This window comes from Ostrinia furnacalis, unplaced genomic scaffold (genome assembly GCF_004193835.3).
Source record: "Ostrinia furnacalis isolate ACB-3 unplaced genomic scaffold, ASM419383v2 OfSCF7056, whole genome shotgun sequence".
NCBI lineage: Eukaryota > Metazoa > Arthropoda > Insecta > Lepidoptera > Crambidae > Ostrinia > Ostrinia furnacalis.
The window spans coordinates 305,686-333,093 of NW_021137295.1; the positions used below are offsets into that span (position 1 = coordinate 305,686).

The 27,408-nt window shown below is 35.6% G+C and overlaps 1 protein-coding gene across 1 annotated transcript in view; it reads right to left on the bottom strand.

Annotated features, from left to right (window-relative positions):
* LOC114363286 (proteoglycan 4) overlaps window positions 1–27,408 on the bottom strand; it is a 103,939-nt gene that overhangs the window by 45,001 nt on the left and 31,530 nt on the right. The window contains exon 3 of the mRNA XM_028318964.1: window positions 6,560–6,922. Within this exon, the coding sequence (XP_028174765.1) occupies window positions 6,560–6,900 (341 nt within the window). The 5' untranslated portion in view covers window positions 6,901–6,922. The remainder of the gene's footprint in view (window positions 1–6,559; window positions 6,923–27,408) is intronic.

Sequence of the window (27,408 nt, forward strand, 5' to 3'; positions counted from 1 at the left end):
ACAAAGTGTCTAAAACAGTCTTTGCTCTTTCCATTTCATGGCAAAACAATTGCGCTAACTTGCCCCATCAAAAATAAACGCCCGTTACCACACGCATCCTCAATAAATGATCCATAATTTCAAAACTGATAATCTTGCAACTATATCCATTTGCACGTCTATTAGCCATTATACGTGAAATAGAGGATATAGCAATTATTCCATTTCCAGGTGAAAATACTCAATCACGAGGGAAACGCAGTGGAATTCTAAAGTGAACGTGTCAGTAACGTGTTTTCGGTTAGTTATAACGTGACCTTGTGCCAGTGATTTTATAGCAGTTTGACCTTCGGATTAGGCTGCGGCTAAATTTAAAGCCGCCATTCCACTCTTGCGCCGGTGAAGTTAAAAAGCGTGCGCGCACGCACGATCCGAAGTTGCCGACAGACTGTTAATGCCCGCCCCTGGGAAAAGCCTTAGTGGTTTGATCAAGTCATCGATCGATGCAGTATCTTACTGTTTGATTTTTTTCTTATACACGAAGTACGATATAAGGTTAATAATCAAATAAAATTATTTTAAAAATAAATTAGGTATTCTTATAGAGCTTTTGAGCCAGTCCGGCCAGCCAGCTTTTTTAAGTGAAAATCACAATGAAATGTACTTATTATTTCACTGTACACTACTTCTAATGATGTAGTATCTTATAGTTAACTCTTGTTTGTAATAAGTTTGCAGTAACTCTCCGTGATGTGCATTTTAATCATAGTTATGTAGCGGTTATATCACAAATTTTGCATATTTTTAGGCCAAGTAATAAATTAGTATAAGTGGGATAAGGTGAGGTACATGTTTTCAACCGACTTCAAAAAAAGGAGGAGGTTCTCAATTCGACCCGTATGTTTTTTTTTTAACTATTGCATTTACCTTGTGTATAAAATAATTTGCCTTGATCCCATAAATATCTAATTAACTTTGGTGGTACTGTCATTATCATCATTAGTGCTCGTATCTAGTCTACAGTCTAAAGCTAGCTAGTATTGTTATTAATTAAGCCTGTGAGAATTATAATAACTATGCGAAATTCTTTGTTTACGTGTTGCGGGTTGAGTTATTAAGTTTAGTTGTATTTTAATAACGTTTCCCACTTTCCATTAAAAATCTAGTTTATTTTCTCTAAGGTCGCTGATATAATTGATAGAGAAAGATAAAGCCTGACCTAGAGTTATGTTCATGTTGCATCGTAGAGAGAATATTTATAACTCTTGTAGATTGAGGCCTGGATAAGCATTATGAGAAAGCCTATTGAACGAAATCATATCTTCTTCTTTTCTCTAGCCCTATTTCCCATTATTTGAGGTCGGCTCCATGTTCTGGAGGCACAAGAACAGTCTAAAATCACAAATGTGAAAAGAAAAATTATGAGCACATTGAATAACGCTGTAGGCAGACAAAGTAAGTGTTTTTTAATACCACCTTGGCTAACAAAGTCGTGTAAAAATTAAAAAAATAATATTCGTCACCCGGTTCCAAATCCCAGTTTTGAACAAACCTGTGTCACGCTCATTTGCAATTCAAAACACATATTCCGGATGGATACTAGCCTGTTTACAGATAGGTAGTAGGTTCGTTTTAAAGTAATTTATAGTTTCTATAATATTTCGTCATGCACCTAGCTCCTTCAGTTTATTTTTCTATCTTTATTATAAAAGCTTTCTGGGGAATTAATATCTGAAGGTATGAATTGAAAATGTAGATTTGAAATCCTTATAGTGTGTAGCCTTTGATAGAAAAATATCATGATTATTACTATTAATAGGTAGGAAAAAGTTACAGAATTCATGTAATAAATAAATACGTAGATTAAAGAACATGTAGGTATGTACATACATAGTTACATGGAAAGTAGAATAACCAAGCATTGTGGTACAGACTAAAACGCTTTTAACCCCACCTTTTGTTCCTACTACTGAAACTTTTTAGACGGAATCTTTATCATGGGTGCCAATATAACCCCCAGCAACTAACGGGTAATCCGGGACATAGCTAACTTTCTTGGAGCCCACAACGACTTGCAAAATTTGTTAGGACAGAGTTCACTGTATCTGCCTCCATTATTCCTGTGGTATTTCTAGTTTTGGTAAAGCCTCAAGGTTGTATTATGTGACGATTTATAATCATCGAAACTATAATGATGAAACGGCTGATTTTAAAACTTAGATTCAAAAACCTGATTAACACAGTCGGATCATCAAATTATATGATTAGGTTGCGATTTAATTGTAAACGGTATTTTGATGGACAATAAAAATCTAATGCCGTATATTTTCCAACAGTTTGGAAGGTATTCGATGATAGATATTTGATGTTTTACTTGCATTCCCAACCATAGATTTATCTCTATAATAATGGATAAAGTTCAACCCTATAATGTATCTGGAAGAAAACACCAACACTAGTCCTAACTGAGAATATACTCAATTCTGTAACCGTTATGTTACAGGAAATATTAATTTGGGACTTAAATTGTTCAGAAGTTCATTACTTTTTTGCATATTCATTTTCAAAGTAAAGCTTCAAGTGTCGGTAGGTTTCCTACTAAACAAGGTGCGCTTGATAGGTGAGTTAGTTTTATTTTCGGTGTAATTGTCACAGTTCAGTGATTCGTTGCGCGAATTGACCAACGTAGGTCGCTGTAGTGTTGTCGGAATAACTCAGTACAAATACTATCGTAAGTTATTTATGATGAACGATTTTGAAACGGCTACGTGTAGTACTTTTGATTGTGAGGGTATTTCATATTTTTTCTTTATGATTCAATTCATTACGATTAGTGTCTTATTTTTTTGTTTTCTTTTTATTTTTGTAGTACAAAGACTAAAAGAATGATCTCATTAATCTCTACATTATTTTACTTGGCAATCAAGATGAGTTAATTAAATCAAGACAGATGAACCAGGTAGATTGGAATTATTTTTGAAAATATTATCGGCATTGATTAAATTACCCATTCAGAAATTATTGATTTTGATAATTACTTGAACTTAAGAACTGGTGAAATACTAAAAATAATTTAAAGTATTATTTATTTGTACCAATTTTATTCCGTTAACGGTTTTCCTATCGATTTGTTTGCCGGTCGACCGGTCTTTAACTTATAGGTTTTGTTGCTAAGCCGCACTAGACTGGTGTCACGACCGCGACCGAAATTAGATCACCTAGTTTGTGCTGTTGGTAATGTTGCTATAATATTTGCACAATGTAACTCTATCGACGCGATACCGGTACCAGTGAGTTGAACATTTTAAGATAGATAGCGACCCGCCCCGGCTCCGCACGGGTTCAAAATTTAAGCAAAATATAAAAATCTTTCTCTTGAGTAACTCTATCTATTGCTGAAAACTAAATTATAAACCCTACCGTAAGAAGTTTAAAATATCCAAGTGCAAGTTTATTTTATACTAGCTTTCCGCCCGGCTTCGCCCGCGTGGAATTTTTCGGTTTTTTATATAACCTATGACACTCAGCAATAATGTGGCTTTATATTGGTGAAAGAATTTTTAAAATCGGTTCAGAAGATCCCGAGATTACCCCTTACAATTTAACAAATATACAAACACACAAACTTTACCTCTTTATAATATTAGTATAGACTATGTAAAGATAATTATCATCAAAAATAATTCAGATTAAATGCGAGTGTTAATAAAAATAAATAATTAATGTGATGATTAAGTGGAACCATTAGCTGCTTTGTGAAATATTGCAGTGAAGTGTACTTAATTACCACTTGCAACGGCTATAAAAATGTCTCAATAGACATAATTCAAGCACTGAAGCAATTTTTCAAATACTAGCTTTCCGCCTGCGGCTTCGTCCGCGTGGACTACATTATATAGCCTATAGTGGACCCGCCTATTTTTTTCCAAAATAAAATTTTGCCTATGTTACTCGTGGATAATGTAGCCTTCGAATGGTGAAAGAATTTTTAAAAACGGTCCAGTAGTTTTTGAGGCTATTCATTACAACCATACAAACAAACAAAGTTTTCTTCTTTATAATATTAGTGTAGAAGTGTAGATAAATTTAACAACTAGATCTTGTTCTTCGCACATAAAACTAAATGCTGTCTGTAATAATTACTATGACTAGATTCCGCGATGATAATGATAATTCTTTAAATCTTACGCAATAGTTTCGATCCATGCAGTCGCTTTTTGTATGTTGATGAACAATTAATTACTGTAATCAAGTTGCGTTTTGTTTCTAGAAAGTTCGAGGAAAGTTTTAATCAATAATCCATTTCGGGGACGTTAACATCTGTTATCACATAACTTATTAGATCAATTATACAGTCAAAGTCGTAAACGGAGAAATTGTTGCATTCCTATAATTTATGTTTCTGATTCCATTTCACTTGTAAATATAGCTTTAACATATTCTTACACGCGGCCATCTCTTTTTTGCAGGTTTTTATTTAACTTCATAATGTGTTTAGGTGTTGGATATGATTAAATCTTGCAAGTGGAGTTTGATCTACTTGTAGCTGATTAAGTCGACATTTTACAAACAAAAAACAATTCCACGATCATTAGTTGTAACTAAAAAAAACTTTTTTTATATTGAATGGGTTTATTGTTCTTTCTTAATCTCACCCAAAAGATACAGAAACGATCTACGATTATAATGGAGCATGCTTACAGGTTGGTTAGAAAATTATTGATATTTTCAAATCATCTAAAACGAATTTAGCCAAGCAATCAATTCCTCTCTCACATGACTTTTTCGGCAATATACTTAAGTGCCTGCTGTATTTTTCGGTTGCAGATTTAATGCATACTTTATTTGCTACTTATCTTTAATTTATGCTTGTCAGCTCGAATTGCTTGTGCGCCAGCCACGCTTCACGGACATTTTGGAGTTGCTAATTTTATTCGCAAGCGGGCAAAGCCCTCAAGGACAGCGGTGCTGGTCTATTTGGTTTTTAATTAAGCTATTGTTCAATTGGTGGCTCATTTTGCAGTATCTGGAGTGTTACTTGAACCGTGAAATTATGTCCTGCCTATGACTAAATAAGTTATGTCACTGTACTGTCAATTGTTGCTTGATGGTGGCTGTAGGATCGTTACTTTTCCTTCTTTTGTTTTATACTAAACTAGCGGCCGCCCGCGACTTCGTACGCGTAAATCCAGTTTTTCCCGCTAATTCCCGTTCCCGTGGGAATTTCGGAAATTCCTTTCTTAGTGCACCTCTACGGTACCTAAGCTTCAAGTGCCTACGTTTAGCCGTTTAGGCTGTGCGTTGATCTGTCAGTCAGTCAGTCAGTTTCTCCTTTTATATATTTATTTAGATTATGAGTTAAGTGACTGTACTTCGGAGCTTCTAAAAGCCACTAAAGATATCTACGGTCTAAGCAGCTCTACCATATTTGAACTAATGAAACGGCGACCTAAAAAGAAGATAGTTTTCGCGTAGCTGTACATCGCTAAAAAATGTGTACATGTTACATTCAACTGAACAGAGATCTAATCAAGGCCATTGTTGGTTTACTATGTAATAATTTTAAATTGTAGGTCAGGAAGCTATATTGATGCTGAAACGGTACCACTATTATGTAGATGTTATCTGCGGTGCCTGTTGGTTAAGAGTAAGAAACTGTATCCGAGGATTGTGATTGGATTTGACAGATTAGTCAGTTTAAATTAACAGTCAGGCAACATGAATTACGTACGACTGAAGTCTCAAAAGACACTGGGGACAAGATTCTGTTCATAACTTGACAAAATAGTCTGACATAACTAGATCAATCAAATGGAAAAAACTGCTCACCGTGCCCTTCGAGGCATGGAAATAATATTTCTAAGTATATTTGATCAACACAGTAATTTTACACTATATGCATTCCATCTGAGAATCGTACCAAAATCAGCGAGTTCAATTAATTAAATACTTGCTAGGATATCACTTTATCGGTGACAGCTAACACACGTCTTTTAAATAGTTTTGCTTCTTTTATGATTAAACAAATCAGTGCGTTAATATTTTTACATAACGGAAATAATGAGGAAGCAATAAAAAATTAGCAGTTTAATTATTTTGTGTAACGATACAATTTTGTATTTCATAATTGCTACTGGACACGCCCGTATTGCCTTCGCACGGGTAAGGAAGTGAGCAGTGAGCAAAAAACTTCACCAATTACAATAGTATGAGTAGATTGAAGATTAATTTCAGTTTAATACTCTACATCTTGACCGCCAACCAAAACTCAACGATTGAAGGCAAGCTAAATGAAATTGCGATTTGAAACGTAACAAAATTAATTTGAAGAAAATCTTCGCTCTAGCTAGTGTAACATGAAAGACAGCTATGACAAACAATAGGCAATATTAGTATTTTGCATGCCACAAAAATTAATCTTTGAAAAAATTAAATTAAAAACTGACACATCTTATAAAAGTTGCAGGAAGGCGCTGGTTCAGGCCGCTGCCAACCGGTCAATCTAGATATCATTAGGGGAGCCTATGTTTAGCAGTGGACGTCCTCTGGTTGAAATAATAATGACGATGAAAGAACTCACCTCATATATTTCCTGTGTTCATTGACCGGTACGAAGTACTCATCGTACGGGTTAGTCGCATTCATATCGACCTCAACATCCTTCTTCTTAGCATTCCCATTCTTCGGCGTCAGATTTATCAGTTCCAAGTTAACTGCTTCTAAAGTTTTGGTGTCCCCATTGGGTTCTTTGTGTCCGTTCTGCTGTGGGGGGTTGGAGGTGAAGGAATCGTTGTGGTTTTGGTCGGGGTCGTCGTGCTGGTAGGCGCGGTTGTCGAAGGCGGCAGGCGAGGGCGGCGAGGGCGGGCGGTGCTGGGGCCTGGGCGGGTCCCGCGGAGACGCGGAGCGGCTGTGGCTATCCATCACTTTTGGGGCGGACTGACATCTGCGGAAGAAGATGAGTGTTAGAACTATATTATCACAACTGGGAAAGAGGGCTTTTGGGACGTACTGACATCTGCGGCAGAAGATGATGTTTTTAGGTTTTTATCACGACTCGTATGCATGGAAAACCAATAGCACGCGATTTTGACCCAAATATTTTTTTTTAATGTTGGTAGAAGATACATAAGAGTTACAATTTATTTCCCAATAATCACCAACTAAACATTTTATCATTTTACTTTCTGTGTTTTTATTATTTTTGCGATTGAGGGTACTGTTCGTAGGTACGAGTATGACTGCTAATTTTAGATTGACATTTAGTCATGATGATGATGTAGCAGAATAATATGTAGACATCAAAGTGAGAGCATTTTTATCGCGTGTTAGCTAATAGCAAGCAATCTAGACTTTTGTATTATAGTTTATTTATTGGTCTGGATACCAAGTGGCATTTAAATAAACAGTTGTTTTAAATTATACTTAAATACAAAACTTTCTTTTTATTAATGAGTGCAAAACGTTTAATAAATATCTATATGATTACGTAATCTGGCTCTTTCTTCAAGGAAGACTTAGGCTGAGTTGCAGCACCCAACTTTGATCGTAACTATAACGATAACCGTCGTTTTTTGTATGGGGTTTGACAGATTTTTGACGTTTGTCAAAGTTAAAGTAAGATGGTGCAACCCAGCCTTATACTTTTTTTTTATGGCAATCCGCGCAGTATGCGCCGTGCCAGAGTCGAGTAAGCCTTATACTTCTTCAATTTTACAAAAGTCAAGCGTCATGTTATATTAAAATATGGTGTTTTATTAGTGTTAGCTGACAGATACGAGTATATTATGAAGTTTCATATAGATATAATTGATTGCTGAATATGAATTTATTGCAGAAACATGAAAAATTACTGCATTTCCGTACTTGGTCTTATCCAAAAAGGCAGGATATGACAGAGTACATTCATTCAATTACTCTGTACTAAAACTGGTTATAAATGCGTTTAGTTACCTCTGAAAATCACGCAGTTCAACGTTCTTTAGCCAAAATACTTTCAAATAATTTGGCGAATGGACAAATCATGTCAACAATTCCTTATTTCCTTTGTCTTTTGCATTTATTGAGAGCATTAGCAACGCAGCTCAGGCTGACAGTGTATGCTGTTAACAGCGGTCACAGCGGATGTCATTACAATATTGTTTGACAGGTCAAAAGATTAATGTTTGTCAGGCAAGCGGTTAAGCTGTCGCACGCATTGTGAGTGATAGCCATAATGATTTGTTGGAGTATAAAGGTGAACACACACGTTTTTTACCGTCTTTTTTTGTAAAGATATAGACTAAAGCCCGGTTTTTTTTTAAATTAGATTAGTATCTTGAGCATGCTTATTTTCATTTTCATATGAAGTTCATGTGTGAGTCGAGAATGGGCACGCTCAAAACTCACTAAAAGTCTCAAATCTGAAACTGGGCTTTGCCTATTCTAAAATTTTAAGATCACTTCAGTATTATGTTTTAAAAGCTAAGCTAAATAAAGTTACCCATAAAATATTTTGCATATAAGAGAAAAAACGAAATGACTTTGACGTAGAAGGAAATTTCTTCTTCTGTTCACGGTGGTCATAAGTTATCGAGATTAGGCAATAAACATTTAATTCTAGAATATTCTACACTCTACCTATGACGTCTTCGCAAGCTTATACACTAACAAATGAGACAGTTCCACTGAATTAATTAGATACGGTGCATAATTAGAAAAATTGAACGTAAATATCTGCAACGAATCGGTTTGTGAATTGTGTCTCACCAAGTGTAGATTGTATGCAAAATATTACAGTTCTGTCACAATCTTTAGAAACATTTGCATTGTAAAATGGATGACGTAGAATGTTAGCCTTCGGAAATGTCTAAAATTACATTTTAATAGTCTCTGCCAAATAAATACTTAATACCAGAGTCTGTTGAGAAACCATTGCGATTTCATACTGCTATCAAACATTGCACGCTGATTTTTTGTACAGATTCTTGCCTTTAAATTATTTTGTTCCCTTCTGATTTAAACTTAATGGTATACTTTGCAATATTTGTCAAGAAAACAAAGTATTTTGACATATCTTTCTTAAATGTGGGCATAACGTAATGAAGTTGGCAATTTATATTTTTTTTAAACATAGTATAATGCGAACTTGAATAATAGAGTACTTACTTCTTAATTTAAGACCTTCCATTCCATTGATCATAATATGAACAGTGTGCTTAGTGCTTACCATAAGTTTACATTAGGTGTGCTCGCTATCTAAAAATCATTGATGATTTTAGTCCTTGAAAGTAGCCGCTAGGGGCGCTATACAATCGCTAGCGAGTACAACTAACATAAACTCATGGTAAGCACACAGGTCTGCACAATATTAACATAGTATGTGCTAAGAATGTCATCTAATATACTTATAGCGTGAAGTGACGACTATACTAAACTATTTGATCATCAAAGTACACATTAACATGCGCTATGGGCAGTAATTTCCAAACAAGAAACGCGCTAATTACATAAACAAGTGGTAATTAAGACAAAAACACGAATTCCTGCAGTTAGCCGTTTCCCAAGAGCTCCTTGGCCGTAAGTACAGTCGGAAGGTAAATCATAAAGGTAAGTAATAACAAGAATCAGAAATAACATCGATAAAGCATGTGACCAATACACACACAACAAAAATTAAGGCCCAGTTTTTTAGCTTGACTGCTAATTTTCTAGTCAAGTGTAAACTTTTCATAATAAATCCATTTTAAGTAGAGAATCAATCCAGAAACTGGGCCTAAGGCTTTAAGGCCTTTGGTACTTTTAAGTTAATAAAGTTACTGTTCTTGAGTAGTATACTTATTTGGGTAGTTTCACTTACTAAAATTAAAGGATTCTAGAGACTGATTTTTATAACATGGACTTGGGATTCAAGTTCCACTTGAGGGCTCAATTATTCCAAGTCAGAAGTCATGTTCATAGTTATTTTTAGCCTCATCGTGCAAAAAGTTTATTAACGGAGGGTTTTTCTAGCTGACTGTATCAGTATTTCACCACAACAATGAAGTACCGAGTACGCGAAAGGTTACCGGCTGCTGATTTATAGAGGCGCTTGTCTCGATGCACTCTTCGTGCTATTGTAACGTTATTTACTATTTGTTCCTGTTTAGGTTATATTATTAGTTTTGGTTTATAAATAGAGTTATGTTTTCCCCTTTAATTCTGTTTGTTGATAGTTGTAGTAAAAATATGTAGGTTTCAGTCCAATTTTTGAAGGTTTTTGTCTACTATCTGTCTCTAGATCTTTCAGGTTCCAAAACTCTGATACCAAGATTGAGAGTTTGTAGTGTCCCAAATTAAAATTATCTTAGATTCGTAACTCCTTTTATTACTCAACAATCAATCGCGTTAACTGTTCACGTCTTTTAATGACAAATCGTATAGTTATTTTTAAATTAACTCGATTTGCCAGCTGTTGTCCTTAGTCCCGATGCAAAAGTGTCGACCGAGGCAAGCCACCTTTTACCGATCATATAGAGATATAATAGGTACATACAGTCAAAAGCTATGTCCATATGGCCTTAGGGTCACTACTCCAATTTGTAATCATTAACAGACGTTCTTGACATTGACGGAATGTAACCACAGACTTCGTTTTGTAAGCTTCGAGAGATTTATGAGAAATGTACTGATGAATTGGATTTAATTAGGTTATTTCTTTTATGATAATTAGTGAGTGGGATTGCCGATTGTTTTGATTAGACAAAATCGTCAAAATATTTTTGGCACAGCTTTATATTAATAAGTTTAATGGGCTAGATATTTTTAGACTTTTACCGAGGTAGTTTAATTAGGATACCTGAACTATCAATGACAATGGCAACGAAATCTGCAGACATAGAGTTATCTGCCAGTTAAAGATCAGGTCTAATGTTTTTAACCTTTCAGTGTGCATTAACCACTACATAATATACATCATGTAATATGTGATATTGACTTATTTCAGTATTAAAACACATTATGAAAGAGCCGCCGTCCCACTCGAGTTGCAAATCGATGTGATTGCGTTAGTTAGGTAACTGAAGGCACGTTAACGTAAAACTAAAAACATGTTTTCTATTGACCTGCGCGAGAATGTTGACAGATCTCTCCGTCCATCGTCGAGTTAGGCTCGGTTTGGTTAGATTACTTAACTCTAATACAGCCGTGAAGAATGTCACAGTGTCTTTTAAAGAGCTCTACAGTCGTCAATAGTAGCAGGCAATTTTTATAGTTATTGGGCGACCGTGTGTCTCTATTCTCTCGGTCGTTAAAGAGCTTATAAAATGCTAAGAAGATTGTGATTTCGAACTCATGCGTCTGCAAGTAATTTTTTTTTATATTTGAAAGATTGTGCTTTTAAGGACTAGAAGAATACTTAGTCTTAATGCTCTTAAATTAATCTAATTCCTAGCTCTGGTAAGGTGTGATGCACTTTTACTAACATATTGCCTATTTAACGATTTGATGGACACAATTTCACATACAAAATTAATAAATATGTATAAGTATTAAGATTTCCTCTAAACCTTCACCTTGTCCTGGCATTGCCCCCTTTCCACGGGGCCTCTAAGACCAAGGACCGCGTGTAGTAGTACCGCGCATGCGCCGACCGCGGCGTTCGCGCCTTCCTTTTGTATCTTTCAGTCCTCACCAGATTCCCTCCACCGGGCATCGTGCCTTCTCACATCCTACCCATCCGCGAGAGACGAAGCACTTGACATTTTACTTTTTCAAAAAACACGCAAACGAATACATTTCTCTGGAGCCACTTCTTCAATCTGACGTTCGCTCGGCGCGAAGACTCGCTCGACTTTCAGGTGACAAAGACAACAATCATGTAAACAATAAATATTGTTTCAACGCAATCGTCTGCGCCTACACAGGATGCTGTTCGATATTTTTTCATGTACCTATTGTTCAGGTATTTATTAATAGGAAAATCCTTGTCTTTCTGCAGGAAATTGCGTTTTCTGCTTGAATTGACAAGTGGTGTGGAAATTGATTGCCTAAGCTCATTCCACTAAGTGTGCTTTTTTGTGTCTTTTACGCGAGCTACTTATCTGATTCATGACATTTTACTTCTATAAACCAATACAGGTGTTTTAATGCATTTTTATTGAAGTAGTTGTAGTTCCAAGATAAAGTTATGTAGGTTGATAATTTTAAGATGTTGGTAATACTTCTATGGCGTGTAGGTACTTCAAGGTTAATGGTGTTTGTACAGTGAATTTACACTGTATGACCATAAGTGCGTATATGGACATGCAATTTTTAGAATCACAAAATTGTTGTAAATGGATTTTAATTTGAAAATTGATAGCAGTCACGACCGCACAATTTAATGTAAACAGTTTGATTGCAAAACACATACACTATTAGTAGTAGAAATTGCCTACAGACGATATAATTTTCTGTTTACGATTTAAAATTTTGTAATTTGTTCGGAATCATGTAATTTGCTCGATTTCGATTAATCGATTAAAAAGGAATTGGAAAATTGTTGGGTAAAATAGTACTTAGCATTTTCTTGCCTGAATTCAGCTTTTCAGACTCAGTTTTACTGATTTACTTCAGAAAAAAATTGGTTAACACTCGTACATTTCTTGCCAAGAGCGTTATGTTACAGAAACCATGATGTGTTTTCAATATCGTACTTGATGATTGTAGAGTCACTTGACTATTCCCACCTCTCGTTCCCACCGCTGCAACTCCTGTGTAGCCAGGATCTACAGCTTGACCGCCAATAAAAACCCAACCAGTGAAGGTCAAGTTTGTCCCGGAGGAAAGTTAACTGTTTGTAGATTGTAGAATCAGTCTAAGATCTAAAAACAACACGCTGTACATATGATTATATTTTCAACCGCAATGATTTCATGCTAAAAGAATATCCATCGCCCGTTCAAAGAATGACTGTTGGTATTATTCATTGTGATTTGTGATATAGTTAATGATTACTGATCGTTATAATGTAACTTCCTTGTTGTTATTTGGCAGCCTGTGTTTAGAATGTAGGCCTTCGATGAATGTTATTTAATTAATCAATTGGTTAACTAATTATTATCAATGTAAACTTTTCTCCGTTAAACTTTGATTATTGGATAAAAAACGGTAAACAATTTAAATATCTGCATCGTAAAGAAATGCAGCTAAAAGAAAGCAACATGGGAGAAGTACCTACGAGTAAGAAAAAGCTAGGTTTTGCGCGAAAAACGTCATCGCGAACAATCTGCTATATCGAACTCAGCTTTGTTTGTGTGTTTTCTGGGTCATTTCTGTATCTTATTACCTAGTATCAAAGTATTGCCTATATTGTATCGATTCATTATAATGTTATTGTTTATATTAAGTATTTTGCCACAACAAACCGTTCTAATCCATCAAATACGTAATCATAGGCGCGCCTATGGAATGCTTGGCTCGCAGCCGCGAAAGGCCGCCAGCTTGCGTCTGCGCACCAGACCTACAGTACCTACAGCATTCAAGCCGAAATATTGCATTGGCACGCGACTGTCAACTATGTAGGGCCTTAGTCTGTAAAGACGATATTTTCAGCTCTATCTATCTCGTTTATTGGGTAAGAATGAAGTGAGATAGAGTGAGACGCATAGAGCCGATGTCTTTTGTAATCGCTTTGTTGGGTTGCTATGGGACTAAGATTTAATCAATCTAAGTTGAATTTACAAAAAATATCTAAATAATATAGGTAGATAATAAGAATAGAAGTTTGTGACTCTATGGCCCAGTTTCTGATTTTAACCTAAAATGTTGTGTGCAATAAAGATTCTAAGTAAAAAAAATAACCTAACTAGGCTACTAAGTGAGAAATGAGAGCTACAATATCCCCTTGCCTTAACCTCAGGAATAAGTACAGTTCTTGAAGAATATGTGAATGAAGTTACGTAAACAATATAAATTTTAAAAGTACCGAGTCGGTGACCTATCTCAACAAACCTAGGTCATTGCCATTTAGGTTTATGAAGTTCTCGTACAAATAATTACATCCAGTGAATATTAAGATGAAGGTTGTCTGTGGATGCTGCAACGGAGATGTGAGTCGATTAAAGATTTTTTACGCTTGAAGGCATTGTGCCGGTGCATGAAATGCTAGACCAAATGTTTTCTTTATTAGTTATCGTTTGTAGAAACGCTTGGAACCTAAAGCTACAGGAATACTTAAAACATAATTATGACATGTCGCGTAGATAACGTTAACCAAAGATACTGAAAATAGCTTGCGTGAAATGTAGCTTCCGTAGTTATGCGTTACTGTGTAGTATAGGTCAATAGGTCAAGAATTGATCACATACTATTCATCTGTGATGTATGAAGTCCCCCACTGAGCAAAAAGATTACGGAATCGATTTTTAAACTTATTCTTCGCTCATCTTGAGATTAAAATGGAGCCCTGAATTAATGCACCTGTCTACGGTCTAGATCACTAAAAGATATCAATTAAAAATTTTCTATCAAATGCTGAAAGACGCTGTTAATGCTACTGATATTGCAATCGTTTTAAATAGAGAAGAGGTTTTATGTTTCCAGCTTCTAGATTTACCACCACGCTCTAATCAAATTGTAATTGAATGCGTTAGCGTCAACAAAAAGAGAATAGAAACGCATTTCGTTATCGCCCAGCGATAATGGTATTCGGATTGCATACGAGTTGGGAAAGTGCAAGTAATTCGCTTGCTGAGGCTTCTCGTTTATACTAATTATGTAACAGGATTTTATGATGATGCCTTTATCATAAACGTCTTCCAAGAAGGAAGGGGTACATTTTTCAATAAGTATTTTTGTTTGGGAATAAATAAAAGACGCGGCGTGTGAATCAAAATAAGTTTTGAGGTGTAAATCGGAGTTAAAAGATGCGACGATAATGACAGAAATACAGACTTAAATAATGACTGATTTAAAGATACAATAGAGTCTATTTTATATAGTTTTGGTCTTATTTGAATACATAAAGATACCTAAATGATTTCATGTAGCGTAGAGTCTACTTCTGTCACATGCAATGCTATGATAGACTCTACAGATCCTATGTTACTATGATGCTACCTGTTTCCTACTTGTTAAAAATAAATTAACATAATACATAGTTGGTTGTAGCAACTTCTAGTGCCTGTAATTTATTTGATTGAAATAACGTTGTTTATTACGGCAACGAGTAAAGATGCTTATCTGTAATTAAGTAATGAGGTTTCAAAGCGTGTACACCAGTTTATATCTAGTCTAGTAAAGCCGGTTTAACCATATTTAAGATGTGATCAACGTAGCATTAAATACGACAAATACTATCTGATTATATCCAACAAGTATTGAACGTAGTTTACAAAATAGTAGTGTTAATTTCTATGTGTAAAATGTTTACTAATGTGATTGTGTTTTAAAGCTGTTATAAATAATTTGATCATCTTTTTCGGAATAAAATGTGAATGAAATAAATGAAAACTCTACATTGTATAGGTATTTATAGGCTATACCTATTACAAGATTATTAACTTTTAACCATCATTAATTAAGGCAGAACCAGGCAAACTTGGCGGCGCACAGTAGCGGACGAGGCGAAGAAGATCGGCAAGACCTGGAGCGAGATCAAGCGAGAAGCTCAAGACCGAACGAGATGGAGGACTGTTGTGGATGCCCTCTGCCCCATCTAGGGGACATAGGACCATAAGTAAGTCATCATTAATTAAAGTAAAGTTAAAGATTTTTAGTACTTTGCCCCTTTCCAGGGCGCTGGTAGGTACACGTCCCAGATGGCTTGCCCTATCACTACTCATCAACNGGCGCACAGTAGCGGACGAGGCGAAGAAGATCGGCAAGACCTGGAGCGAGATCAAGCGAGAAGCTCAAGACCGAACGAGATGGAGGACTGTTGTGGATGCCCTCTGCCCCATCTAGGGGACATAGGACCATAAGTAAGTCATCATTAATTAAAGTAAAGTTAAAGATTTTTAGTACTTTGCCCCTTTCCAGGGCGCTGGTAGGTACACGTCCCAGATGGCTTGCCCTATCACTACTCATCAACAGCCCTTTACAGTCCACTGCTGGACTATGAGCCTCCTCCACTATAGTGGAGGGTTTTGCCATAATCTCCACGCTTGGCAGGCGGGTTGGAGATCGCAGTTTAAAAGATTGATGTTTTTCAGAGAGCGCTGCTGCCCATTCTCTGTTTGATGTGTAGTCCCTAAGTCGCCTCTTACGACACCCGCGGGAAGAGTAGGGGTTGGTGACAAATGTATTCTACTCTGCCGTCACCACACGGCATCACTACTACGGGACAACATATGGGATGTTGCTTAGAAGAGGTGGCGGAAGAAACTCACGCCCGTATTCACAAACGATGCTTGCTTAAGTGAAGCCGCAAATCGAATGCATAACGTTGAATAGAGCTCTGTGATTGGTTCGTATGTCACCCTGTGAATTCACGCGCACTGTGAGACCTCATAGTAATGTTTAAGAATACGGGCGTCAGTCATCTAAGTCGAGAGAATTCATCAGTTTCATATTATTTTTAACCAGACGATTTTAACTAAAGAAAGATATTCAAGATACCATTATTAGGTACAGTAAACAAAGAAAAATAGTTTTGAAATCCGTGCTCAATTCTGCAGACACATTGCGCCAAAACCTAGGCAATGACAACAGATTATTTAGTAATTCGTGAAATACCTACACCAAAAGGCAACGAGGTCGCCACTGATTTCTTATTCGGTTTATTTACAGATACACTTATTAACTTTATTCACTATCACGACGTGTTTCACCACGCCAATATTACAGCTGGTAATTCATTTGTGAGAAATTTAACTAATTGTAAGTGGCATACTTTAATTGGGTGATTGTTGGTTCATAAGGCGTTGTCTAAATAAAAACTTTTAGGTCTTATATACATTCAAAAGCTTTATATAAAGGAAAATTACATGGTTGACTAGGCACCTGTCTAAAGAGATGTTTTCATCTGTTTGTCTAGTTGCCATACTGCATGCTGAAGTCGAGCAAAGGTAGTTGTTTTGTAGAAAAGTTCAACAACAATAAAACATGTTTTAATTAAAAATAAATACTTATCCAACGACTTTACCTTTCGCTTAGTCAAATACTTATTTGTTTTACTAAAGAACAATTTTTATCGTCGCCTTACATTTTTACGACATGAGAACACAATGAAGCAAGCATTAAAGACTGGCTAATTAGAAGTGAAAATGTTTGTGAAAATGTTAGAAACCTTTTTCTACGTAACGCTTTTTCGACTCTACACGTTTGGTTAAGTAATTTCTAAATGTAACTTTAGGTTTAATTCGGCAATGTGACATGCTAACGGTACAGCAGCTAATGGAAAAGTGATGTAAATGTTTATTTAACAGTTTATGTGACAGTTTTGTCAAACTGTACAGTTACCTGTCGGTAATTGTTAACAGTTTTTAATTATCTATATCTATATATATAAAAGAAAGTCGTGTTAGTTACTTCGCTTATAACTCAAGAACGGCTGAACCGATTTAGCTGAAAATTGTCAGGGAGGTAGTTTAGAGCCAGGAGAAGGACATAGGATACTTTTTATCCCGTTCGAAATTAAAAAAAAAAGTCTGCTTATTTATTGCCATTAAGGCGGAACAAAGTTCGCCGGGTCAGCTAGTTATATATATAAAAGAAAGTCGTGTTAGTTACTTCGCTTATAACTCAAGAACGGCTGAACCGATTTAGCTGAAAATTGTCAGGGAGGTAGTTTAGAGCCAGGAGAAGGACATAGGATACTTTTTATCCCGTTCGAAATTAAAAAAAAANAACAAAGTTCGCCGGGTCAGCTAGTTATAAATAAATAAATATTGAGTTGACACGTCAAAATTAGAAATTACCAAAGACATGTCGACTCAATTTATTTGTTTAAAATTAGTTTGAAGAAAATTAGTTAGGTTTATACAACGTGCTCCTTTTGTTTTCCGGAAATTTTAGGGGTATATTCTATAAATAAAAACTATAAAGTCTTAGGAATATGTGTTTCTAAAAGCATATTTTTGAATTAGATTATAGTATCATCAATCTAGTTTTTTTTTTCAAAATTGTCACCTAGTCTTTTCGTGCAGACTTTTTATTGATAAGTGTATGTAAATTATGAATTATTTCAGTGAAAAATTAAGTTTTTAAATAATTTCGTATGAAAAAATAAGTCGAAAAAAATTGTTGAATTTAACAAAAAATGTAATGCCATTCCATTCTTTGAAGTGATCTTATTAATACCCTAGAGTTCCAGGAAATCAAAAAGAGCACGTTGTATATTTCGAATTCCAGACTAGCCTATATGGATTGGTATCATGAACCCATCATGTATACAATATGTGTGTATTTTGAATAAATTAGCGCTTAACTGAGTAGGTTTCAGAGGTAGTGGAGCGATTCGGGAGGTTTTGTTTTTCTTACTTTAAACGTCTCAGCGAATCGCGTATGTTCCAAATAAGTCACAGTTTCTTCTAAATATGCATAAAACCTTTAAGATTATCTATTGAAGCATGAACCAGTATAGTGCCTTCGAGTGAAAGGCGGAGATCACTAGAATACTAGACTATAAGCTTTTTGCTCATATTTACAACAGTTCGACGGTGCGGTCACGTGTTTCAGGAATTAAAATGAATAAAAAATGTTAACTTTCGAAAACGAATCATAAGAACGTCTCGACTAATCGAAAAGAAGACGTCTCTATACAAAGAGTTCCTAGAAAACTTCATAAGATTATTCAAGCAAATAAGTTACGTATCTTCTTTGTTTACCACCACTAGGTATTGTATACCATCAGTCGATTGAGATACTTTTTATGAGCTGCCAAAGCCTGTATTTCCTACTTTGTTTGGAATTACCCATATTAGACGTCTTGGAGGATTTGTTTTTCCAACTGACGGAATGATGATTGATTTGAAATCAAATAAGGATTTTATAGCATTTAAGCAGCTTTTTATACAAACATTAAAATCTATGTTTTTATAACTTATTGAATTACTTTGGAACAGTGCCCGATTCGCTTTTGTGCTTCTATAAACTTTAAACAACATTGGAATGTTTCAGTGAGTGGCTTACAAGTAGGTAACTAGTAGTTTGAGTTGGTAAATCAACAAATTGGCATAGTTAGAACAAATATTATCGCTGCTTGTGTCCACTGCAAATTTTCGCATAAATTACAACATAGTTTACGTATCTCGGGGGCATCTTAGCACCTATGCTAGAACAATATTTTTGCGAGAAAAAAAGTAAACTTTAATGGTACAGTACAGTCAGCGTCAAATAATTCGTGACACGCAAAGTGGCCAAAAAGTTGACAACAACCTTATTCTAGTTGTAATAAAGATGTGTTGCGAACTTTCTGGTTAATTTGGGTGTCGCGAACTATTTGACGCTGACTGTACTGTACATATGTACATGTGTATACGACATTGTGTCCGGGTGAACTGCATGACATCATCCGTGGTCCTTTCTATATTATTCAAAACAGCATAACTATGAATGAATTATGTCGCATTGCAAAAAACTGCATAATTTTTAACCTTGTCTAAACATAACAGGGCGCAGTGATTAATTTGGCATTATAAAGTGTTTGTACTCGTATGCATCCAACATGAGAAGGTAACTATTGATGACATAAGTTAATGGAGGGTATACAATTGAAAAAAAAAATTAAAACAAAGTTCTTGACGTCTGCATTTTAGGTAATTAAAAATCTACAGGCGTAGCGTTAGGTTTTCCCGTAAATATAATAGTTGGAAAATAGTAGTCACCAATAAATCGTTGTAGTTGCAGTTGTAGCTAGTAGAAATACATTACCATAAACAAATACCAATAAATATCAAGACCGCACGTAACGGAAAAAACCTCGATCACGATTGATAGGGTAGCTGGAAATCCCAGGGTGACTCAATTGAAGACTCTAAGGTTACTTTGTGAAAGATCAGGAAAAAGTGCATTTACCTGATCTTGAGCTGAACCGAAATGAATCATAATGAGACAATAATAAGAACCGGTCCCCATCCTTGCGTTTAAGAGCGAGGCTAGAATACGAGTTTGCCAGGTCGTGTGGTGCCTACTTTGCATTCTAAATATTAGCAATACATGTTTATTTGACAAAAAATGTCGCGGACGACCTTTTACGTACGAATGTCGATAGAATTTTGATTGTGACTTGTATTTCCTTTAATAGGTGAGCTAACCTACTTTAGAATATAGGCCAGGGATTTTCAGGGTGTTTTCTTCTTTTTAGAATCGTTTCGTTGCGATAAAAAGTCTCTATTTCTTTGGAATTTCTAGGGACATAAGAAGTCCAGCATGAAGGCGCTGGATGCAGGCCGCTAGCAACCGTGCATTGTGGAAGTCATTGGGGGAGGCCTATGTTCAGCAGTGGACGTCCTGTGGCTTAATGATGACGATGATGATGAAGAAGAGGTCCAAAGTAAAGACGAATAGTAAAATATGAGACCTATAGGTAATGTATTAGTATACAGCAATCCAAAATTGTAATGTACGAATGTCCACCAGCCATAATTTACTACCGAATATTTTTAGAACCAATTATAAAATCACAGCACCGAATGGCCTTGGAATGATCCGATAATTTCGTAAACCGATGTTGTTACCTCGATACAAAATAAATCAGCCATTTGCCAGTCCTGTAGCGTTCACCCAAGGCCGTAAGGTCTACAATTCCACATTACAATGGACATCGGGTAGCCGAACTTTAAATGACTGTAAAGTGAATACCTCCGAAGCATACAGGGTGGCACTAGATGATTAGGCTGTTATGAAAGGACGCGCTAAAAACTCAATTCAATCTCAAGCATAGATTCAAGTCTTTGATTGAGGAGCTTAGAACTACTGATTTTGAGGAAAGGTTTCAAGTGCCTTTGGGCATGTAGTGTCAACGATGTTTTATTCATGAAAATAAGTGATTTGAAAGAGATAGTTACACTTACTAGTGGGGCGGTTAGACGGTACTTATTTATAAGGCAATGAATAATGTTAGGAATCAGAAGAAGAAGGGTCTTCTCTGGAGTTGATGATAACATTTGCATACTTAAGCAAATATGGAGAACTTTGCAAGATTGGTATTGCATTTACGTTTCAGTTAATCGCAGATCTTATATGTATGGCTTTGTATAAAGCTCTAATGTGATTGCCACCCTGTATTCGCCAAGCTCGTTAATCCGATCAGACATTCAAGCTGGGGTGCGTTGCAGTCACTGATCGTTGTTAAGCGATTCTGATCATGACTGGCTTGCGACACGCGGCGCGGGCGCAGGATCGCCATATGTAGAGTCACAATTAAGAAAATACAGTAAGTTGCCGTCCTTGCTGGGTACCTATGGTACACCAAACTATTCTTCTTCTTCTTTGCCAGGCCCATTCCCATTTTATTTGGGGTCGGCCCTCCGTATCATGCGTCTTCAGGCGGCTCGGTCCTAGATCGTCTCACTGTTGACTTGGGCTTCTTTAAGTATTATTATTATTAATACCAAACTATTATTAATTGGTGGAAAACGAACAGCTCACATGAACATTATAAAAGATGGCAATCTGAGGAGTCAGTTTAGACTTTAGATTCATATGTGTCTTAAGGTTACACACCGCAGGATGACCTAAGACTCTTAGATTTTTGCATCGATGTTGATGATGTTTTTTCGATGACTCTGGTTTTGGCTTACCTACTGTATTTTTTATAAATCCAATTACCTAGTCATGGAAAGCAATTTTGGAAAGAGATTCTTTGTAAGTAATTTTTAGGTAGGATCTTAGATCTCTATACAGATTCTATACAGATTTATGAAAGCGGGTGATAAAAAAAAGGTTCTTTTAGGTTAAGCTCTTCAAATTATGGCGAGCTCGATAAATAGATAGCCTACTGTGTGCTTGTATTTACTGTGCGTACTCATAATTGCGTCCTGCGCCTGCGCCGGTCACACTCTAATGACCGTTCTAAGCACGCCAGTTTTTGTTTGTAAACATTCCAGGCTGACAGGTTTGCCTAATCAGTGTAATGCTAAATTAGATAATTGCAGCTAATTTAACTGTTTTTGTATATCTGTTACATTGAATGTTTTGTTTAAAATCATTATCGATTTCTTTTATTGTTATTTAAATATGTATTAGCTATCTACTTACATTACAACTATTACTTATTTAAGTACAAAATTAAAAAATAGGTTCAATTTTAAAATGAGTAATGGAACGTGTAGAAATTGTATAGGCATTAAAATATTTGTTTAATTGTATTCAAAATGTTGCTTAAAGTTGCATTTCTACAGTTTTTCAAATAATTACAAAACAGACAAGAGCCTAGCTTTTCGTTCTACTAAAAAAAATATCTGACGGGGTATAATTACATAATTTAATATCACTTTATTTAATATGCTATTATTCTGTAATCCCAAGAATGTGTTCATTGCATTAATAGTAGACCTTAAACGACACACGTTTTGCGGTCGGCTGATCGTTAGTTCGCGCATGTTTGTGTTCGGAGCTTTATCTAAAGCTGCGGTCATAAGCCGTGCGTCACGAGTCATAATAATGTGATTAGGAAAATATTTTCAACATAAGCCCTCAATGTAGTAACTGTTTGTTGTCCCAAATAAAGAGAGAAAAAAAAACTTGAAACGTCTGCCAATCTGAAGGGACTCAAACCCTACATCTTTCGACTGCTCTAACCAGTACGACTGAGTTACGATTAAATGCAAAAAATCCACACCTATTTATCGGTTCTTAAGGAAAACTGGCGATGGAAGCAGCTGCAATTTCCTTAAGAAAAATATGCGTCCATACAAACATACATAAGTAGATGTAAGAGTTATTGACTCTTATTGCCTATAAAAATAAACATATAGAGTTAACCATCTGTTTGTCTGTAGTAATGGTGTTACCCATTAACAACTACGAGTACATTATAAATTAGTTACACATGTAACTGGTGACAAAAGCAAAGATTTCGCTAGGTCTTCAGGTTTCAACGCATTTATTTCATACAATAAGACACGTTTTAAGTTTTTCATCTATTACATCGTCATCTATTACACTAGTGTAATCATTGATCTTGATTAGTGACCTAGTGATGTTCGTAAAAACTTAGCCTTCTTATTAAATTCATAATTAATGAGATAATTAAATAAGAAGATGCCGACCTTTCCTCACACCTTGATGAAACCTGAAAACGTTATGAAGCGTAACAACCTGTACGATACATTAAGCGTAACGTTTGGGGGCTGATCGGTAGTTTACGAGGTTAATTGTTGTACAGTCAGCTTCAAATAGTTTGTGGCACCTAAAGTAGATGAAAAGTTGATAACACATCCTTATTAAAATTGTAACTAAGACGTTGGGAACTTATTGGCTACTTTGGGTGTCACGAACTATTTGGAGTTGACTGTACCAGTGTTGTTACGGATTATGCATCTATGCTTTGTCGGTGGAAGTTTCCATTCTGTTTATTTTTAATTGATAATTGTTTAGCCACAACTTTTGGCTTATCACCTTGATGCCGACTTCTGTCTGGTTTTATGCACTTCTATACTTTTGAAAATAAGAGGGCCCTACCTCGTGCTACAAGCACCTCAAGCTAAATACTGTAGGATCTTATACAGAGTGTTAGGTAAATGGGTATATGAGCCGACACTAGCCCATGTTAACATGGACATATAAATAGTATGGTGAAGTCAGAAATTTGATATCATCATTTTAATTTTTTTAATTTTCACACAAAATAAATTTTATAAAATCTGATTTGTATGAAAATTAAAATAATTAAAATGAAGATATAAATTTTCTGACTTCACCATACCATTTATATATGTTAAAATGGGCTAGTGTCGGCTCATATACCCATTTACCTAACACCCTGTATAGTTGCAACAGATACTATTTTACAACGAATATGTATAGTCTGATGTGCTATTATCTGTACTGGAGCTTATTCCAACAGTGATATTTAATCAAAGATCATGGTCGTCACGAAAAATTCGGAGCACAGCAAAACGCAGTAGTGAACTATTCTCTTCTCCAATCAGGCATAGAAAAACACAAATTATATTAGACGTGTGTTATAGAGAAAAATGTACACGGAAACAAGTTTAATGTCTGGGCAGTATGCATAAAATACAATTATTTCAACTGCTTTATCAAGTGGCTCAAGTTCAGTTTATTTATAGTGAATAATGAATATTATATTTTAGCTACGAGTAATCTCTGCTGCAAAAATTATAAAGGATTATGCAAGATAATGAAAATTAATGAGTTTCTTGTGTTACTTGTTTGCATTATGATGTATTTTAAAACTGTTAGAACTCAATTTCGTACTTCGCACAGATCATCAACTTTTAATAGTCTTTGTGTGAATTCATTAACGATTTGAAATACTAACGATTTACTTATAAGTTTCTTTATGTTTTTGTTATCATTTGATTTTATCTATAATAAACCCCTCATCTATAACATTTATTTATAACTAGCTATACCTGCGATTTCGTACGTACGCGTGAACATAGTTTGAATAATACATATTTCTCGTTATTGCAACATTTTTCTTTACTGCTCCACCTCTATTGGCTGTAGAGTGATGTTATATAGCCTAAATAAAGACTTCCCCGAGAAATGGGCTATCCAACACGATAATATTTTTTCAAATCGGTTTAGTAGTTCCTGAGATTAGTGCGTTCAAGCAAACAAACCAACTCTTCAGCTTTATAATATTAGTATAGATAAGTATAGATGTTATACAGTTATAATAATATGAAAACGAGGTATAAATCAACTACTAAGTCACCACCTGCACCCGACATTGTTCTCCTTTCGGCTGCGCGTGGGACCCAACATCGATTGTTAACTTGAATCATCGGGCCCACACTTGTAGAGGTCGAGTCCTTTGTAACTGCATTAATTAATAGTTAATTGTAATTGAATTGTCTTGCGTAACCATTGGGGTAACCTTGTCCATTAGCGCCTGAGATGAACGTGAAATGTTCCAAATTAAGAGAAGCTATCTCTGATGAGATATGGAATATAATTTCGGTATGGTTTGTGGTTTGTCATTTTGAGTAATTTTGGTAATTTATTTTGAGGTCTCTCTGGACATGGTTACGAATGAGGCTCAAAATGCGATGGGTACAGAGGTGGTACCTCTATTCCCATCGCATTTTGAGCCTCATCCGTACCCTATTCGGAAAAATACTGATTCAAAAATGTATGTTTAATGTATTTTTGAAGACACAGATAAGTACTTTTAATTTTATTTCCTACCTTTTAAACTCGAGAAAGCTTTAATTTTTCCGGAATCAATGGATTTATATAGCATGAAGCATGTTCTAAAGTTAAAATCTAACATTTAACACAACCCGATTTGTGAATATGAGAAAATGTTACGATTTGTACTTCCCCTATTTCCAGCAATTCTGTATAATTGCATCCTTTTCCAAATGCAGATATTAATCATACGGATAAAGTTGCCAATAGATTCTGATTCTCTGAATCACACTAACTTAAGTGACGTGCTCTTAACGCTGCGGCCATTTTGGGCAAGCTGACCTGTATTGTATGTACGAGTATACGTTAGAATATTTTCTCAAGAACATAATGAGATCACAATGCGCAACAATCTGCATATTTATAACTTAGCACTTCCCTGCATGACGTCACACTGGATGCTCAAACAAAAAAGTTGAAGCGTTAACTGTCAGATGCTATCAGGTAGTTATAAGAACTGAAGACGAATCTCCGACAATGAAACCAGTTGCGCGAGGGCGAAGGCCACGTGACTCATGCGCCCGCGCCGTTTCGCGGACCTTGCGAGCTTTCGATGGATTGTTACCGTTCAAATGCTTGGAATACTTCCCTTTTGTATGCATAATATAATATAAAAACATTGGACAAAATAGCGCCTATGACAACTAGATAAGATTCCACAGTGTTTGCGTTAGTGTGCTGCCTTCTGTTTGAGAATTTAGTTATTTGTTGATAGATCGGTATTTCAAGGATTTCTACAAATTAATAAAGAGGGACATAAGGGGCAGGCATTCGCAACATCAAGCTTTTATTTTAAAAGACCTACCAAACACAAAATTTTTTGAAGGTTTACATACCTGCTTAGATCTCTATAGGCTGCTGAAATGCTTACTAATTATGTTTTTTAGTTCAATTCTTATCTCGATCTCTGAGAAAATTATCAAGATTAGAGTTTAATTAACCGTACAACATACGCATTGAACTGTCAACCTCAGAATTTAGAGAATGCGCCACGTTTTATTAGTCAATCATGTCGCGCAGCTTAAGCAGCTTAACTATGTAATAAAGGTTATATTCGGTTAAATTTCGCAATAATCGCCCGCGCAGTGTCGCGCCATGACACTAGACGACCTCGTTGTGTTTATGGCTCCACTTTTAAAACTCTATACTCTATTAAAGTTACTTTTTTCTCTTACAAATAGCAAAGGCATAAACTGGGTTGAGTTTTGGTAATTTTCTGGTATTCAAATCATGACGGTTGCCACAGAACGCGATTAAAAAAGAATTTAGATCACATTTTGCAAGTGCAAGTGTCTCGATCTTATTTACACAATCATCGGACTCGGTTTAACTCTCTGATAATGTTTGCTGTAGATAATTTCTTGGACAGATATTTAATTTGTAACGTTTTTCCGTGATTCGTAATCGGAATCTGAATAAGTACCTACTCATTTATGTTTTATGCTGATTATATGAATAGTTATTTGCGTTCAGTTGTATAGCCAATGATTGGCAATCATGACCAAACAAGGTGTCTTGCCATTATAAATATTTGCCATGTATTAACACATTATAGCTTTAAAGTTGGTTTGTCTTATAGAAGAATATTATAACGACTAAATACAAGATTGGGTAATCGTTGGAAGTTGGAACCTTCGTAAAAAAGGATCTCACATTTGAAATTAATTTTTGGAAACAACTTTTCGAAATTGACCACAAAATTATGATTGATTCAAGTCATTACGGTTCGTCGCGTGCAAAAATGATTCAGTCCCTGAATCTGTTTTTGGGTTTGTAACTGTATAACATATTCTGTGGAGAGCAGCCAGACCGTTAAACGGTAGGCTTAAAAGTTGTAGTTAGCACTTTACTTAGTTGTACCATACCATTGATGATAATATAAAACTTGCTATCGTATATTTTGCATAAACCAAAATATTTCTAAATTCCAAAGCGTGGTATTAAGGTTAAAAATCTGAGTTGATATACTGAGAACCAATTAATACGAGTCGCGCCAACTTGTAATCAAATGAAAAAATTGTAACTTTGAATGAATATTTCAATGATAGAGCGTTTCTATAACGTTGGCCCGGTTTGAGAATTACAGCTAAAGCGTGCTTAAATTTTACTCAAGGATGAAATTTAATATGAAAAGTTCATATTTTACAAGAAGATGAACACGCACAA